The sequence below is a fragment of the Gracilinanus agilis genome, chromosome 2, assembly GCF_016433145.1.
Source record: "Gracilinanus agilis isolate LMUSP501 chromosome 2, AgileGrace, whole genome shotgun sequence".
Classification (NCBI taxonomy): Eukaryota; Metazoa; Chordata; class Mammalia; order Didelphimorphia; family Didelphidae; genus Gracilinanus; species Gracilinanus agilis.
The window spans coordinates 218,448,114-218,466,652 of record NC_058131.1 but is presented as its reverse complement, the minus strand read 5'-3'; the positions used below and the strand labels follow the sequence as shown (position 1 = coordinate 218,466,652).

The 18,539-nt window shown below is 39.5% G+C and overlaps 2 protein-coding genes across 4 annotated transcripts in view; both read left to right on the top strand.

The window, feature by feature from the left end:
- Positions 1–1,649, top strand: part of CENPN (centromere protein N) — a 35,301-nt gene extending 33,652 nt beyond the window's left edge. For all 3 annotated transcript variants that reach the window (XM_044660962.1, XM_044660963.1, XM_044660961.1), the window contains 2 exons: positions 610–736; positions 1,010–1,649. In XM_044660962.1, coding sequence (XP_044516897.1) covers positions 610–736; positions 1,010–1,092 — 210 coding nt within the window. In that variant the 3' untranslated portion in view covers positions 1,093–1,649. The remainder of the gene's footprint in view (positions 1–609; positions 737–1,009) is intronic.
- A 12,102-nt stretch (positions 1,650–13,751) lies between these two features.
- On the top strand, positions 13,752–17,980 carry ATMIN (ATM interactor). Its single transcript, XM_044660960.1, has 2 exons — positions 13,752–13,951; positions 16,052–17,980. Exons 1-2 carry the CDS (start codon positions 13,758–13,760, stop codon positions 17,853–17,855), a joined length of 1,998 nt encoding a protein of 665 aa, XP_044516895.1. The 5' UTR covers positions 13,752–13,757; the 3' UTR covers positions 17,856–17,980.
- The last annotated feature ends 559 nt before the right edge of the window (positions 17,981–18,539 follow it).

Here is an 18,539-nt window from a genome sequence, read left to right as displayed (position 1 = left end):
AATTATTCTGATCAATCCAAGACAATTCTGAAGGGTATACAATGAAAAATGCTATCCATCTGGAAAGAATTGATGGAGTTTGAATACACATCAAAGCATACTTTTTTAAACTTTATTTTTCTCTGGAAGGTTTTGGTCTATTTTCTTTTTCAATGTAGCTAATAAGGAAATATGTTTTACATGACTTCACATGTATAAACCCTATCAAATTGCTTGACATCTCAAAGTGAGATAAGGGGTGGGACAGAGAGAGAGAATTTGGAACTCCAAATTTTAGAAAACATTTTAAAAGTTAAAAAAATTTTTACATGAAATTCAGAAAAAATAAAATGAGATAAAAAGATGTAAATGTTCAGTTGTTATTTAGTTCTCAACCTATGATTATATATTGGTATAAGAAACTCTACCACTGCAGATTGGCACCTGCTTTGTAGTGAGCTTGAGACACAGAGTTATCTGCTTAAGATCACATAGCAAGTCATATCAGAGGCAAGATTTGAATCTAATAAATTTTTCTAACTGAGGCCAGCTCTTGATCTAATCACTCTCTTGACCTGTTTATAATAGTCTTTTTTAAATGTGCTCAGATATTTACCTCTTTTTTCACAGCTTGAAACCAAATTCAAAACTGACTCTAAAAAAGGCATCTTGGCTGAAAGGGAAGAACCCTTCAGATGCCTGGTTAAATTCTCTAGTCCACATCTTTTGGAAGCATTGAAATCTCTAGCACCCGCTGGTAAGTATTTAGCTTCTATAACAAAATTTAAGTTTATTTTATTCTAATATTGCAAGGTAATTTTCCTGACCATTAATCTCTATAGGCTTTCTCATTGCTCCTATCTGATATCCTGAAGTTATACTATTTTTAAAAATATTCTTGCAGTTATTAATAATATGAATTTGTAATGTGAACGAGAGGTTCTTTGATCTGCCTAAAGATCTTTGTCTTTTAAGGCCAAGTGAAAACTTTGGCTCACAATCACTTTAGCTTTCTTCTTTTTTATTTCAGGTATTGCAGATGCACCACTTTCATCATTGCTTACTTGTATACCCCATAAAGCAAAAAATTATTTTACAATTAGAGAGAAATAATTTTTATTTGGAGTAGACATAAGTCCTTTGTCTTATGCTCCACATTTCAATAAGATTCCACTGAGAAAGCAACACTTGCTTTCTTGATGAACTGGATTCTTCTCTCTCAGAAAATCAAACATATTTTTCTACCCATATGAGAGCATATGCAGGTTGGTTTGGCTCCAGCATTGGGCCCCTATGGTATTGCCCTAAATGGCCTAAAATGGAGAGGGTTGTGCAATAACCACTTCTGGTATGTGTTCTACTAAGTAGGGGCTGCCATAGTTTCCCCACCTGTCCAACCCTTGATTTTGTAACTTAACTTGTAACTTCTTTAATCTTGGCTCAAAGAGGGAATCACCAAAGTACCAAGTGCTTTATATAGTTTATAGGGAGAACATGAAATTGTTTTACAAATCAGGCCCATTTAAAGCTCATATCATCAGATTCCTTTTCATGTGACATAGATTTAGATATTCACAGAAACATGCATGAACTATGAATGGTTTAATTGGAACTTCTCTTCATTTTATGTTTTATCACATTTGCAATTCATTCAAATCACTGTATGCCAAACCACAATTTATAAATAAAGATGTGAAAAACTAAATAAATCAATGATCTTAATTAAAATTCTCTGGTTCAAATGACTGAAAAACATAATTTTATGGAAAAGATCATTTTATTCCATAAGCCAACACACATTTGTGTTGACAAAGCAAGTAATAAATATTTGCTGAATGAATTATTAAAGAAGGTACTGTCAGGAAAACAGACGGCAACATTTTGTCTTAGATAAATTATAATTTGTATAATACATTTTTTCACGGTTACCAGTGATGTCTTAATTGTTGAACCTTAATCCTTTATCTCTGTAGAATTTGACACTGCTCCTTCTCTCTTCCCTTGATTAGGTCATCATCCACAATCAAAGATAATATTTTTTCAAAGCTTTTAGCACACTGTCCATCAAAGAGTAGGTACTATAAAAATGCCTATTCCTTTCCCTTCCCATTTCTATCCACTCAGCTGCCAAATCTTGTCAATTCTAAGTTCATAGCATCTTATGTCAATTCTAAGTTCATAGCATCTTATGTNTGTCAATTCTAAGTTCATAGCATCTTATGTCAATTCTAAGTTCATAGCATCTTATGTATCTCTTCCCTTCTCCTTGGTAGCATGAGTTCCATCCTATTTTAGACCTTCATCATCTTTTTCTTGAACTATTGTGACTGTCTTCTCATTGGTTCACTGTTTCCATTCATCTCCCTAATCTGCACTCCATGCTTATGTGAAAATGATCTTCTGAAAATAAATATTAGGCTATATCATTCTCATTTAAATGGCTTCCCAATTGCCTCTAAGATAAAATACAGACTCTTTAGCATAACTTCGAAAGACCTTCACAATCTGCCTCTAGCTTCTGTCTCTAAGTTTTTTACTCTATTCTACTCAAATTGACCTTACTGTTATTCCATACATTCTATCTTCCACCTCAGTATCTTTGCATAATTTGTCCCCTTTTCCTGAAATTCACCCCATCCTCACCTTTTACAATCTTTAGTTTTATTTAAAGGCTCAGCCTGTGTGGCATTTCCTGTAGGAAGCCTTTATGAATCCTTCTCATCTTTAGTACTCTCAAACCCTTCATACTATTTTGTATGTATTTATATGTGTAAATGTTGTATCCATCCAGTAGAATTTTAAGTTCCTTAAGGGTAGGATTTTCTCATTTTGTCTCTGTGTGCCCATCAGCTAGCACAATAAGTTCAGTTCAATAAACATTTATTAAGTATGACTGTATTTCCAGGCACACTGCTTAGGAATTGGGGATCCATAGACAAAAACTAAACAGCCCATAACCTCAAGAAGCTAAAAATGCAAGGGGTATGGGGACAGGGAGTGAGAGTTGGAGTAGGGTATGTGCACAAAAAATTAAAACAAATATAGACAAAGTAATTTCCAGAGGAGGACAAAGTGCACCTCAGGGGAATCAGGTAGATTTTTTTGGGAGGAGGAGACACTGGACTGAATTTTGAAAGAAGTTAGAAATTCTAAAAGGTGGATATGAGGGACAAATGCACTCCAGGCTTGAGGGATAGTCTGCAAAAGCATGGAAATAGGAGATGAATTGTCATGTTTAGAAAGCAGCAAAGAGGCCCAATTTAACAAAAATGTAGAATTTGTGAAGGATGATAATGTTAAATAAATTTGGAAAGGGAGGAAAAGTCAGACTGTGGTAGTCTTGAATGGCCAAAGAGAGATTTATATTACCTAGAGGCAAGGAGGAGCCACTTTTTTGAGTGGAAAAGTAATTCAGTCAGACCTGAGCTTCAGAAATATCAATTTTGTAGCTTTGTGCAGAATGGATTGGAGAGGAAAGGCTGGGAGACCAATTAGGAGGCTGTGCTAATAAACCAGGAAATTGGAGTTAGCCTGCTTGGAGAGAAGGGGATGGACATGAGATATACTGTGGAGATAAACTTGACAAGACTGCAACAAAAAAATGTCTAGGATGGCAGGTTGCAAACCTGGGTGATGAAGGATACTGAAGTCCTCAACAGAAATGGAGATGTTAAGAAGAGGGGAAGTTTGGGAAATGAAGTTCCATTGAGGAATTATTGAATTTGAGATATCTATGGACATCCAGTTAAAGATACTGAATAGGGGCAGCTAAGAGGATTAGCGGATAGAGAGCAGGGCCTGGAAATGGGAGGTCTTGATTCAAATCTGGCCTCTGATAGTTCCCACCTGTGAGAACCTGGGCAAGTCACTTAGCCCCAATTGGCTGATCCTTAATCCCTCGTTTGCTGGAACCAATACTTGGTATTGATTCTAAAGCAGACAGGGTTTTTAAAAAAAGATACTGAATAGTAATTGGTAATGTAGTTCAGGAGAAATTGTGACTGGATATATAGAACTGGGTGTCTTCTACATAGACCTTATGATTGAACTGGAAGCTGATGAGATAACCAAGAAAGAGGGCATAGATTGAGAAGATCCAGTTATACAGTTGGAGAATACACCTTCAACCATTGGCATTAAGGTATGGATGAAGGAGTAGCCAAGACAGGTAAGAGCAAAACTGGGAACACTGTTCTGAAAACCCAATTGGGGAGACAGTGTTTAGGATGACATAGTGGCCAATAGTATCAAATACTCTAGAGATGTCAAGGATGAGAATTGAGGAAAAGGCAAAAGATTTAGGAATTAATTTGCCATTAGTAACTTTGAAGAAAGCAATTTCAGCTGAATGATGAATTCAGTGGCCAGATCAACAGATTTGAAAAGTGACTTTGAAATAAGAAAATACTGGCAACAAGTATAGACAGTTTTTTTCTAGGAGTCAGCAGGTGAAAGCCGGAGGAATAGAATATAGTTTGAGATAATAGTGAATGAAATGATGAATTTTTAGAAATGGGAGAGAAGGATGGAAAATTACATGACAATAATCTCTGCTTAGACTATTTTGGGTTTGGGGACAATGTTTTTATCAGTATAGGAGCTCATTCTATACTTAACATATCTAATATGTAATTTGTAGCCTTGGTTGCCTGCAAGCACTGAAAGATTAAGTAACTTACTCCTGATCACAGAGCACATGTGTGTCAAAAGTAGGACTTAGTGTTTCAATTGGAAAAGCACTGGTTTCAGAGTCAGAGGACCAAATCCCACCTCTGATACTTACTAGTAGTATGACTTGGAAAAATCATTTGGATCAGATGATGTTAAAGTTTCTTTCCAGCTCTTAACCTATGATCTTAGGTCTTCCTGTATCCAAAGCATGCCCTTTATAAACTCTTGTGTCATGCTAACCTCTCAGGTTTGGCTGCTATTTAAATAAAAATTTTCAAGTAATAGAGTAAAATTATATTTTGATAGATCTTTGGCAGTCATTTTATATCTCTAAATCTAAGGGGAAGCCATAAGTTAGTAGTTGCCTACTAACTAAAATTATATACAGAATTGTGGATGGACAATGCAGAAATTGGGACTTTAAAAAGATTTGAGAGGGCACAGAAGTTCATTAATTCAAAAGCTTTTCCAATAGTGCTAGTGGCATTAATAAAAAGTGATTTTGTCCTCAGATGTCTTAGTGGTACATATTATGAGTGCATAATCACAATGCCATAGCCATATTCTAGACCTATGATATTTTTCTTACTAACCTCATGGTGGTATGACATAGCCATTCTAATAATAATTGTCAGATTTGATTAATTCAAATGTTAATCTAAACCAGAATGTTAGATTGTTATTTGCAGAAGTAACTTTGACTTGAATAAAAGAAAAAAACCGGCAGAATAAATTACATGGTACAATGGAAAGTGCTTGGATTTGGAACAGGATCTGGATTAAAATCCTGGCTCTGCTACTTGCCACCTTTGTGACTTTGGACTCAAATGACTCTGAGCCTCAGTTCCCTATCTATAAAATGAATATATTGGACTAGTTAGCTAGCAAGGTGCCTTCTAAATCTATGATGTTCTGATTTCTGTAGCACTCTTAAAATCTACAAGACAATTTCCTCACAATCCTGAGATAAATAAAACAAGTATTATTGTGTCTTTTATTTTTAAAAAGTGTTTTATTGATTCATTTTTCTTCTTTTTGTTGTCACCACTTCCTCCCCCCACGACCTTCCCTTGTAAGGAAAAATTGTGGTCAAGCTAAACATCAACACTTTGGCTGTATCTCTGAAAATATATACCTCATTCTGCACTGAAAACTACCTTTCTGCTTAACGGGAGACATGAATCGCCATAAGACCTCTAAAGACAGCACAACTTAAGTCTTTTAGTGTTGTTTTCCTAGACAATATTGTGATCATTTTGTAAATTGTTCACCTGATCCTGCTTACTTCATTAGTTCTTACAAATTCTTCCCATATTTTTCTAAGTTCTTTACATTAATCAATTCTTACTTAAGAATAATAGTCCACAGAATTCCTATAGCTCAATTTGTTTAGCCATTACACAATTAATGGGCACTTTCCTCCTAGTTGGTACTAGAAATATTTTCCTTGTGTCTAATCATGTGTCTAAGTTTCCCCGTTTTATAAAATCGGGAATTAGGGCTTAGAACAGTGAACTTGGTTGTAGTTACATGTAACTAGCAAATGTTGGAGCCAGGATTAAATTCCAGGTCTTCAGATCATCTGTTTGCACTAGATCATTAAAATATAATTTATATAAATTCAAGTTATATGTAAATACAATTAACTTCACTGCCTCCTAGGAACAAGTGATACAAAGGTAACATCATTTCTCATGTAGGAAAAGGTGATGACCTCAGAAGGAAAAAAGATCCTTTTCTCAGGGTCTCCAGAACTGGAAAGCTGAAGGATGTTGAGAACAGCTGGAGCGGAGTCCCGCCTCCTTGAGAGCGCAGGCTCCGCCCCCGCTCCACCTTCCTTTAAGGGCTCTGTGTTGGGAGGCGGTAACATGTAGTGGTGACGTATTCCAGAAGCACTTGTTGGTTGGCTGAAGCAACGGTCCCTCCGCCCTTCTCGGAAGTAGCCGGGGAGTTAGGCGGCGCTGGCAGGGCTGGCTTGCCGCGGAGGTAAACATGGCGGCCACGGACGCAGCGGCGGCGTCCGCGGGTTTGACCCCAGCTCCACTCCTGGCTCCAGCCTCAGACCCGACAGCGACCCGTCCCAATAGAGGTGAGGCCACCATCCACGCGACCTCTGGGCGGTGGGGACTCGAAGCGGGATTGCGGGGAAGCCGGGCTAGGACGGCGGGGGGAAAACGGCAACCCTCAACCACTACCCCTAGCCCGACTCCCGCGGGTGAACTGATCCGGCCGTCCGTGTCGGAGCTGTCTCGGGCCGTGCGCACCAACATTTTGTGCACCGTGCGCGGCTGCGGCAAGATCCTGCCCAACGGGCCCGCTCTCAACATGCACCTGGTGAAGAGCCATCGTCTGCAGGTGAGGCCCCAGCCAGCCCCCGCCCCCCGCCGGCCTGCCCCCACCTAAGGCAGATACGCATGCACACCCCTCTCTGGGGACTGGCGAGTGTCAGTGCTAGCACCGGCCTGACTGACCTCCCCCCACACACACACACACACACACACACAGAGCCAGGCTTCGCTCTTCTCTGCAAACCCAATTAAGCTCCTGCTGTGTAGTGTCCAGAGCCCTGTGCTTGCTAGTAGTCCCAGCCCTGATCTGTACCATCCCCAGCCCCGTACCCCCACCCCCACCCCCTCGCGTTCCTTATACCCCGTCTCTGCCCTATCTCACAACGCACTCGGTGAAGTCATCAGCTACAGGTGAGGCCTGGACCAGCAAACATTGATGTTGGTGCACACCAGCACAAAATCACTGCACTACCGAGGTGTAAACAAGGTGCCCTGGAGATGGTTGTTGCCACGGTTGGGATCAGAAAAGGCTAATTTACGGAGCTGGCGACATCCCATTTGGGTGCACCCATCCAGGCGGTCTGTCTACCTGGACCTGAGGGGTTGGGGGGAGGGGGCGACGACAGCGTGAGCAGGTCTGCAGAGAAGTCCACTGACTGAAAGCTATTGTTGGATTGTTATGGTTGGCTGGGGGCTGGGAGAGTCCGGTTTAAATGTACAAAGCAAGAGAACCTAGGCTTGCTCTCCTTTTTAGGAGGTAGAGAGACTGGTGATCAAGACAGGAGCAAGATACCCGCCCTTTGAGAACCATGGTCCAGGACTGGAGCTTCAGTCAAGTCAGTAAGGGTTTCTCAAGTGCCTCTTCTGAGCAAGGCACTGCGCTAAACCAAGAACACTGGGGCAAGAGAGTTTCTACTCTCTGAGCTCAGTTTAATGGGGGAGACTACATGAAAACAATTGTGTACAGATAAGATACGTGCAAGACGAATTGGAGATAATCAGTAGAAAATGGAATTTTATCTAAGTCTTCTGAGAAGCTGGGAGGCAAGAAATGAGGAGGGAAGACTATTCCAGGTGTGGAGGACAGCCATCAAAAACGCAGTTGAAATAGAGTGTCTTGTTAGAAAAACAGCCAAGATGCCATTGTCACTGTAATGTAGAGTATGTGGTGGGTTGGGAAAGAGTAAGGTGTAAAAATAATGGAAAGCTAGGTGGCTTCAGAATCCTAATGAGATAATGTGGGAGAACAGCTTTAACCACTGTCAGAAAATCAGGATTGCCAGTTCAAAAATGAGAAGCTAGAAAGCTTTTAAATTTAAAGTGAGAAACCAAACTGCCCTCAGAAAGCATTTAGAGTCGATTTAAAATCTGCAGTAATTTTTCCTGCCCTGTTTTCTTTAACTGACTTCCATTTATCTCAAGTGGCTTTGTTTCAGAAAGCCAAGGATTCTGGTTATTTGATTCTGTGGATCTCTCCAATGCATCTTTGTGTTCTGGTTTTCTAAGGATTGCAACAAATAGTCATTAAGACTCTTATCTGGAAGACAATATGAATGAAAGGAAAGGCATATATCGAGCACCTGCTTCTCTATATGGGCACCGTGCTCAGTGCTCTGGAGACAAAAACTAGTTACCTAGTCCCTGGCTTCCAAGAGTTTATATTCTGATTGGGAAGACTATACAGAGGGGAAGAAGAGGTTAAAAAGGGGGGAGGAAAAGACCGAGAAGTGAGGTAACGAGAGGGAAGTAAAGGACAGGAGCAATGATCATAGCAATGTAGCTTAGGGATCCCAGTGGTGGGAGTCCCCAATTCCATTGGGAGTAAGAAGGCTAGAGGCTGCATGACTTGGAGATGGAGAAAATATAATTTTTGAGTGTCATTTCAACTTGGATTTAAGGATCCCATAATAATCTACCCGGAGTTCAAGGTTTTACTGCTTTGGAAGGTTGCTTTTAAAGTAGGTATCTTTTAGCTCCATTTCAAATCTGGCTTTTCAGGCCCATTTTATCTTCCAAAAGCCCATGCAATCCTCCTTTCTGAGTTTAATGGACTTCCTTCCTTATGTGGAAAGCAGAAACCACCTACTCTCAGTCTGATTCCTAGGCAGGTGTAGGTAAAGGAAGTTCTTTTTGGTCAGTCAAATATTTATTTACCTAATAATGCCTACCACCCTGTTTATAAATGGGCCTGAACGGGGGAGCTTTTAAAAATATTCTCCATAAATTTCTTTTTACATTTTTGGGGTGCCAGCTATAAATTATTTTAAATTTACATATTACTCATTCAGTTAGTCATTGCCTAGCCAATTTGTGCTTATTTTATGCTACTCTTCCCTCATAAATATTCCTTCCCCCTTAAAAAATGTGAGTCATTAATCCCATCCATTTGCCCCCCCCCCCCAAGTCTGTAGGAGTTGGGTCTGTGTAGCTTGCTTATGTTAAGTGTTTTTGGTATGATTTTTGTTTTTTAAATTCTTGTCCAAATTTTATGCACTATAAGGAAAACTGGAAATCGATCCAGGACCAGTTTTATGTGCAAAGAGCTTCCATGGAGATTGGAAACTAGTGATTCATTGAAGCCTAGGCAAAAGTGCCCATAGCATATGGTGCTTTGAGAACCTATAAGCTTCCTTTACACTTTTAAAATGTGGCTAATAGGTACTTAAATCAAATCTAGAATTTTCAGAAATGGTGTGCCAGAAAAACAAAGAAAGCAGGCTTCCAAGTTATTTGGGAAGACTTTTGATGGAACTGAAACTTGATATGTTTTAAATAGTAAAAATTAAAACACTGAACTATTTCCTTTTAGGAGCCTCCTGAAAGAAATGATAAAAGATGACCATATGGCCTCTTTTACATTTAGTCTTCTCTTGAGCATTCTTTTTGTCTTTCTTCCATTTTTCTTTGTACTATTAGATTATTAAAACTGTAAAAAAAACAAAAAAAACAACCTTAAGAGTCATAGATTTAGAGTTGAAAGGGCCCTTAGAAGCCACCTAGTCCAACATGAAGAAACTGAATCCTTTAGATATGATTTTCTGGAGATTGTATATTAGAGCCAGGATTCAAATCTGGGTTCTTTTGATTTCAAATCCAGCACTTTTTCCACTGCACCAAAAAAAAACACCAAAAAACTAGTTCAATGTCCTCATTTTACAGAGAAGACTCAGAGAGCAAAAATGACTTCTCCAAAGTCACACTGACAACTAAGGCTCAGAACCAGAACCCAAATCCTGTTTTTCTGTCAAAATCCAGTGTTCTTTCTACTTACTGCACAGCTTATATACATTTCTCCAACATATTTCTTTCTTTCCCTGGATCCTAATTCTCAAATGCTAATTTTATGACACATTCATTCAAAGTGCTTCAGAAACATGATCTCTTTCCATGTATAATTTGTGTGTACAACAAATATAGCACAGAAAATCTCTCATAAATACACCAATTCAAGGGGGAGGCTAGGTGGCTCAGTGGATTGAGAGCAAGTCCAGAGATGGGGGGAGGTCCTGGGTTCAAATCAGGTCTCAGATATTTCCTAGCTGTGTGACCCTGGGCAAGTCACTTAATTCCCATTGCCTAGCCCTTACTGCTCTTCTGCCTTAGTAACTAATATACAGTATTGATTCTAAGATAGAGAAGATAAGGATTTTAATAAACAAATACAGTGATTCTCATTCATGCAAAAGATCTATGAGAGTACATGCACATTCTCTACCCACTAAGTTAGATTTTTCTAACCTATTTAGTGACAAACACATCTCTTCCAACATCTGCCTCCCATCCAAAGCTTGGGCTTACTGTCAATGAAGCAGCTAGTCAAAGAAGAGGGAAAAGGTGCTTGATCTTTCTGTAACTCATTTCAGTTGTGTCCAATTCTTTGTGACTCCATTTGGGCTTTTCTTGGTAAAGATACTGGAGTGGCTTGCCATTTCCATCTCCACTTCATTTTACAATTGAGGAACTGAGACAAACAAGGTTAAAGTGATTGTCCCCTGAGATCTAAGGAACTAGATTGAGGGGGGAGGAGGAGGATAGAAATGAAGAGGAGCCAAGCAATGCTATACAACTAACCTTTGAAGGTTAAGCTGAGGCAATAATAATGAGGAAGCAGATTTGATCTGAGCTAGCTTTATTGGCTCTAAAGCCAACCAGGTATAGTACACATCTGGGTCAGGCTGAACATTTGGACAGGTGATTGTAAGCTGTTTATTCAAAGGGTCCTCATCCTTCATTCTCACGTTAATATACTCATCATTTCATATTTGCATCTATATTAGCAGTATACATATGTTGACAAAAAGGATGAATATGGTCAAAGAATCATGAAAAATAAATATTTAAAATGTGGATTGATGTGATTGCATAGATGAGAGGTATTGGAATTGTAAGGGGGAAAAAAGGGTTTGGGGGTTCAATAGATTAAAAGATGGTCACCAGAGGATTGAACTATTATCAATCCTCAATTAAGAATAATCTCAAGTCAAAATTGACTTTTATGGAAGTTTATTTACAATTAGGAAGGTTTAAGGTAGGAAAATTGAGAGAGAGAAACTCTGGCCTGGACCAGAGGCTGGGACCAGGTAGGAATTTAGAGGCCCAGCAGAGGGGCACAGAAGTTAATTAAACAAGGCTCCTAGCTAAAAGCCTTTTACAATTAGAGAGGCAAGAGAGGCCTCCCTGTGGGTAGAGCCTCCAGAAACACCAAGGGAAGAGAGAGAGAGTGTCAGCCTAATTTACCCACGTGACAATTCAAAGGGGATATTTAAGGCAGTCTCACCAGGGTCTCAGCATCCTAACACTCCTCCATGAACCAGAAAAGGTCTGTCACCAGGCTCTCTCTTCCACCAAAGACCTCTCACTCATTCAATTCCCTCTTTTTAAAGGGGTCACTTATGCATCACTTTCTGTGCCTCCCTCCTAATTTGCATGTCCAATCACAATAGATTATTCTCATAGTACTGCCTAGGGGGTAGTCAGTTGATTCTGATTCATCACCCACTCTAGCACACATGGGTTATGGACCTCCTAGAATTAGAGGTGTTCTCACCTTTGGTGATTAAATCTAAAGATGGGCAGTGTAGACTTAATCTAATTATCACAGAATGAAGAAGACAGTAAATGGATATGTAATTAAAGTCCTCAGATTCTAGTGCATAGTATAAAATTCTTATACCAAATGAGTTGTATAGTTCAGCTAGATTTGTCAATCAGAGTGATTTAGTGATATGGGGTTTTCTCAAATTGTTTATCTTGGATGAGCCTTTTGGATAATTTTGACCAAATGAATTGGTTATCTTTGTAAGACAAACTAGGAACAGCAGTGGTGTTATGTTAAATACATAGCATATGTGGTAAGAGTATTGGGCCTATATGTAGTAAAGACCTGGGTTTAGATGCCACCTCCAACACTTATTAGCTGGGTGACTTGGGACAAATCACTTAACTCTCAGGGCCACCTTCTTCTGTAAGTAGGCATAATAATACTTGTCGCATGTACCTAGAAATCTAATTGAAGCACTATCCAAGCTTTAAACTGCTCTGAATGGCAAATATTATCTGAGTAAGACTTATGCAAGGAAATGTTCTGGGTACAAGGGGTACCAAGAAATAGAAGATAGATTCTGTCCTCAGATAAGCTAACCTTTCTTTGGAGAGTCTGGATATCTGCATAAAACCAAGCATATTGCTATAGTGCTATGAGAGGAGGGGAAGGGCTGGGAGTGGTGAAGTGTAATAAAGGGCAGTTGAAAGGGGTGGGATTAAAAAATATTCAGAACTATTGGATTTTGACTATATAATTTAAATATAAAATTGTATCTTTTACAGGATGGAATAATAAATCCAACAGTAAGAAAGGACTTGAAATCGACCCCAAAATTCTATTGTTGCCCAATTAAGGGATGCCCTAGAGGTCCCAACAGACCATTTTCACAATTTTCTCTTGTAAAACAGGTATTTTAATTTTCTTAACTATTTTTCTGGGAGGGAGAATTATAAATGTTAATATAACTATAATGTGTTTCTGTGATTAGAAACTAGCAATAAGCCAAAACATGCTTTGGGAAAAAGTTTGTTAGAATGTAATAGGCAACATTCTGGTGGAGAAGGTACAAGCATTAAAAGGATTGTTGGGAGTATTTTCAGGTTTGGGGACTGAAGTAGGGAAATACTGGTATAAAATGGAGTGGGAAGGGGACTCAGGGTAGGTTTTGAGAGATGAGAATGATCCAGGATGGCAGGGATAAAGTCTGCTTAGAGGTCTGTCTGTGTCAAGTATGTCATGTGAGCAGGATATAATCCCAGCTGATAGGGGACCATTTCAGAAGAGAGATCTCTCTCAGAAGACAGGGATGTTGCCCCATTTAAAAAGTGCCCAAAGTGGGGGAGGGGGGGAAGCTGTTATCAAGGAATCAGGAAGGGGACGATTAGAGAGGATGAAGGATCATATTTAAAATCTTACTTAATAGGACATATTTGGGCCTAGAAACTGTAATGTGTATCAGGAATTCCTTCTACCTGTTCCTTGCTCTCCATACTTACACCCCTCCCGGAGCCAAGATGTCTCAAAAATCTTAGTTTAGTTTTTAAGCTATTAAAGCTCTAAAATTGAACAAAGACTTTTGGGACACTTCGTATGATAAAGTGATAGTGGAGAAAGAAATGCAGTAAACTGTCATGATATGCCTTCCTAAATCCTGCCCCTATTTGACTACCTTTGTTTTTCCTTATCTAAAATGATAATTGATGCTATTAAGTTTGCTGTTTCTTTTACATTTTTGACTAGTTATTTAAAATTGTTGTCCTCATTTTTAGCACTTTATGAAAATGCATGCTGAAAAGAAGCATAAATGTGATAAATGTAGCAACTCTTATGGTACTGAATGGGACTTAAAACGACATGCAGAGGATTGTGGCAAGACTTTCCAGTGCACGTGTGGCTGTCCATATGCCAGCAGAACAGCATTGCAGTCACATATTTATCGAACTGGCCATGAGATCCCTGCAGAGCACAGGTATAAGGAAATGGAATATGGGAGAACTGTGGGGCAGGTGGGTAGGATCAAGCCCTTCCCTGCAAGAGAGCTGGTTATTCCTGGGGATAGGACTGCAGAAGATACGGTTTGCAACTAGGCAGAGAGGAACTTCTCAATGTAAGGGACTTTTAAATGTGCCATAGCTGCATCAGCTCTTTGATTTCCTTCTGCCACCTACCTTTAGGCTCCTTATAGATTGGCAGATATTATACCAGACCACTCTTCTTCCAGAAATTATAGGGGTTGTAGATGTTGCAATGTGGATTGTTAAGTTATTTCACTATCTTGTTGTGATGTTTATGTCTAAAGGAGCCTGCCTCCTCTGTGTGTCATATTTTCTTTCTTCTGCTCACCTCAGCAAGACCAGCCTTTTAGGAGATCTATCAGAAGGGATTCAGTCAGTCAGTCAACAATCATTGATTAAGTCCCTACTATGCAATCAGGTTCTGGGAATATAAAGACAAGACAGATAGTCCTGGCTCACAAAGAACTTAGATATCCTGAGGGGAGTATAGCATGTTCACAGCTAAGTAAATATAGGATCTATAGACAGAATAAATTCACACTGATTAGAGACATGGGGTCTTGGACAGGGCTCTAGCAGTTGCTGATTCTTAAAAGGAGCCTGCAGATTCCAAGAGACAGATGGAAAAGTCAAGCACAGAACATATTGGGCAAAGTCAAGGAGGTGGGACATGGAATGTTAGGGATGGAGATCAGTAAGTTGGCATATTTGGCTAGAGGACTGAATGAATGGGGGGAGTGATATGTAATCAGTCTATTTAGAGAGAGGCTGAAGTCACTGAGCCATTGAAGCTTATGGAAGGAACAGGGGAGTGACATGGTTAGACCTATATTTTAGGATTATCAATTTTAGTGGCCACAGGAAGAATAGATTGGAGACAGGAAAGACTTGATGCAAAGAGATCAATTAAGAGGCTACTGCAGGAGTTAAAGTAAGAGGTAAGCAGGCCTGAGTAGATGATATATAGAAGGAATTTTGAGGAGCCAGACTTGAAATATTTGGCATTGGATTAGCTCTATGGATAAATAAGAATGAACAAATGAAAGTGACTCCAGGGTTGTTGAAAACCTGAATAACTAGAAAGATACTGATTTTTTCTCTCCCTCCCCATCCCATTCCCAGCTCTCCTGAAGGAGAGGGGAAATTAGGAGGAAGACTGGTTGTTTTTTTGTTTTTGTTTTTTATTTTAAACCCTTACCTTCCATCTTGGAGTCAGTACTATGTATTGGCTCCAAGGCAGAAGAATGGCAAGGGCTAGGCATTGGGGGTTAAGTGACTTGCCCAGGGTCACACAACTAGGAAGTGTCTGAGGCCAGATTTGAAGCTAGGACCTCCCATCTCTAGGCCCGACTCTCAATCCACTGAGCTACCCAGCTGCCCCCAGGAAGACTGGTTTTAGGAGAGAGATAATTTTATTTTGCATATGTAGAGTTGGTGATGTCTATATGTGCTGTCTAGGTGGAAATTGTCAGTCAATTGGAGATGTGGGAGTAGAGTTCAGGAAAAAAAATATCTTGATGTCATATGCATAGAGATGGTAACTGAACCTATGGGAATTGATGAGCTCTCTGAGAATATATAAAAAGAGAAGAGGGCTAGGACAGATCCCTGGGATACACACACACACAGAGTAGGACATGGATGATGTACCTGAGGACAAGACCAAGAAGGATTTGTTACAGTTGGGGGAGAATTAGAAGAGAACAAACAATATTCATATTGAAGACAATAGAGAGCGGTCAGCAGAGTCAGATGCTGTAGAGGGACCAGGAAGGATGAAGACTGAGAAAAGGTCATCAGTTTATGGCAGTAAAGAAATTCTGGATGTCTTTAGAGAAGATTGTTTCGGTGGAGAGATAGGGTGCAGAAGACATTGTAAGGGGTAGATGTCAGAAAATGGAGGCAGGGAATATAAAGATAGCCTTTGCTAGGAGTCTGGTCAAGACAAAAGTAGTTGTCCTCTATTCTGGAGGATTGATTAAACAAAAATAAAGTTAAGGCTGAAATGGTGGCATAGATTTTAGAATAATTTGTATTTCTATTGATGTTTTTAGAGATCCACCTGGTAAGAAAAGGAAAATGGAAAACTCTCTGCATAATCAACAGTTGTCCGATAAGGCACTTGAATCACTGATCAACAAGCCAACCACTAGAGCAGACACTCAAGACCTGGAAACTTCAGAAATAAAGCTGGTGACTTCTTTTGAAGATTCTTGCAACTCTAATGCCAGAAAGCAAACCCTTACACCTCCAAGATACACTCAGAAGCTGCTTTTGCCAAAGCCCAAAGTGGCTTTGGTTAAGCTTCCTGTTATGCAGTTTTCACATTTGCCTATCTTTGTGCCTACAGCAGACTCTTCAGTCCAGCCTACAGTAGTCGGTGTTGATAATCAAGGGTCTGTCACAAGTACTGTTCATCTACTTCCTTTGTCAATAGGAACCTTGATACTAGGATTGGATTCAGAGGGTTTCTTACGTAAGGAAAGCTTACCACTTTCAAAAATAGTCAACCCTGTTGCTGTTGAGCCCATTAGTACAGGTGTACAAGTGAATCTGGGCAAAAATCCAACTAATACTTTACAAGAATTAGGAAATGTGTGTCAAAAGAATAAAATTTCTTCTACCAATGTACAAACAGATGTATCTTATACTTCACAAGCTCTCATGTCACCTTCACCATGGGCCCCTCCCGATTCCTCTGTATCTTCATGTTCCCAAACAGATTTAACATTTGGCTCTCAAGTTTCTCTTCCCATCAGTGTTCAAACTCAGACATTTTTACCCAGCTCTAAGCTAACCTCATCTATAGCAGCACAGACAGACACCTTTACTCATGCTTGTCTCCAGCCATGTGGGATCTCTCGAGAAACTCAGACCAATGGAATCCAGAGTTCAGCAGATGCCACAATGTCGATGAACCAAGCTGTCATGTGTAATGATATTTTTGAGAATGTCCATGCATATAATGTTTCTACCCCAAACATTGCAAACAATAGTTTAGTCACTGCTCCCATATCTCATAGTTTGTTACCTCAGGATGGCTGTAAGAATTTGAGTCAGGATGTTGTAAAATCCACATCCATTATGAATTTCAGCACACAAAATAATATACTCCCATCACAAAACATGACTGATAACCAAACCCAAACAATAGATTTGTTAAATGATCTGGAAAATATACTGTCTGGTAATCTGCCCGGCCAGACTTTGGATAGCCGAGGTCTCCTGGCTGACGGTAACACTGGGACTGACACTCAGCTGTCATCTGGGTCTACCCAGAATCCAGGAATTGATTTTGACATCGAAGAGTTTTTTTCAGCTTCAAATATCCAAACTCAAACAGAAGAGAGTGACCTCAGCAACATAAACACTGAACCAGTCTTGGAATCTCTGGATATCGAAACCCAGACAGACTTCTTGCTGGCAGATAACACCACTCAGTCTTACAGTTGTAGGGGGAATTCCAACTTCCTAGGGCTGGAAATGTTTGATACTCAAACACAGACAGATTTAAACTTCTTCTTAGACACTAGTCCTCATATGCCTCTGGCAAATATTCTGAAGCACTCTAGTTTTTCCATGAGTACAGATTCATCTGACACAGAAACTCAAACTGAAGGACTCTCTGCTGCTAAAAATATTCCTGGTTTAGAAAAAGTCCAGTTGAATAGTACAGAAACTCAGACTATGAGTAGTGGTTTTGAAACCCTTGGGAATTTGTTCTTTACCAGCAATGAAACTCAGACTGCAATGGATGACTTTCTTTTGGCTGATTTGGCCTGGAATACGATGGAGTCTCAGTTCAGTTCTGTAGAAACACAGACGTGTGCTGAACTGTGTTCTGTGTCAAACTTCTAAGACATTTGAGTCCAAGTTTGATGGAAAATATTTGGTAATTTTCCTTCGAGGTGAGAAAATGGAAAAGGTGGGGGACAACATCTGTGTTGAATGTAACTGATCTTATGCAGTTCCGTAGCTGTTTCCTCAAGATACTTTGCCTCTTGTATTTGTAAACATGAAATGTGTGTGTTTTATAAAGTGTCAATGTCGATAAATTATTGTTTTTTAGTTGCTCACTATTACTACATTGAAAGTAATAGCGATCATAGTCTTGTGTTTTCCATTACACAATGAAAATTCACATACAACTTTTTCACTGAAACCAAGTCTACCTGCTTCTGGACTATAGCCTATTTTTGTTATGCTTTCAAAACATTTTGGTCTTGAAGTATAGAAAGTGCTTTACTGGGGAGAAAAAGTAATTAAGTATTTTAGGGGTTTTGCACTTGAAACTTTCGAACAATGTTCACTTAGAATTCCTGTTGGTTCTTGAAGCTAGTATTTAGGGTGGACAGATGCTTTCTAATCCCTAGCCTAGCAGGCCATGTCAGATATGTGCTTTATGATTGATGGTAATGACAGCCACATTTTTTCTTTGTTTAGGAACCTCACCATATGTTTTCTAACTTGTAAGATTAAAAACAAAAAACCAGCAGCCCTGCTTCAGTCTTTACCTGTACAAGTAATTACTGAGAGGAAGAT

Excerpts from the sequence above, each read along its gene's own strand:
- ATMIN (XM_044660960.1), top strand. The coding sequence starts at position 13,758 with ATGAAAATGCATGCTGAAAAGAAGCATAAATGTGATAAATGTAGCAAC. Across the intron at positions 13,952-16,051 it reads GAGATCCCTGCAGAGCACAG|AGATCCACCTGGTAAGAAAA; the intron begins GTATAAGGAAAT and ends TGATGTTTTTAG.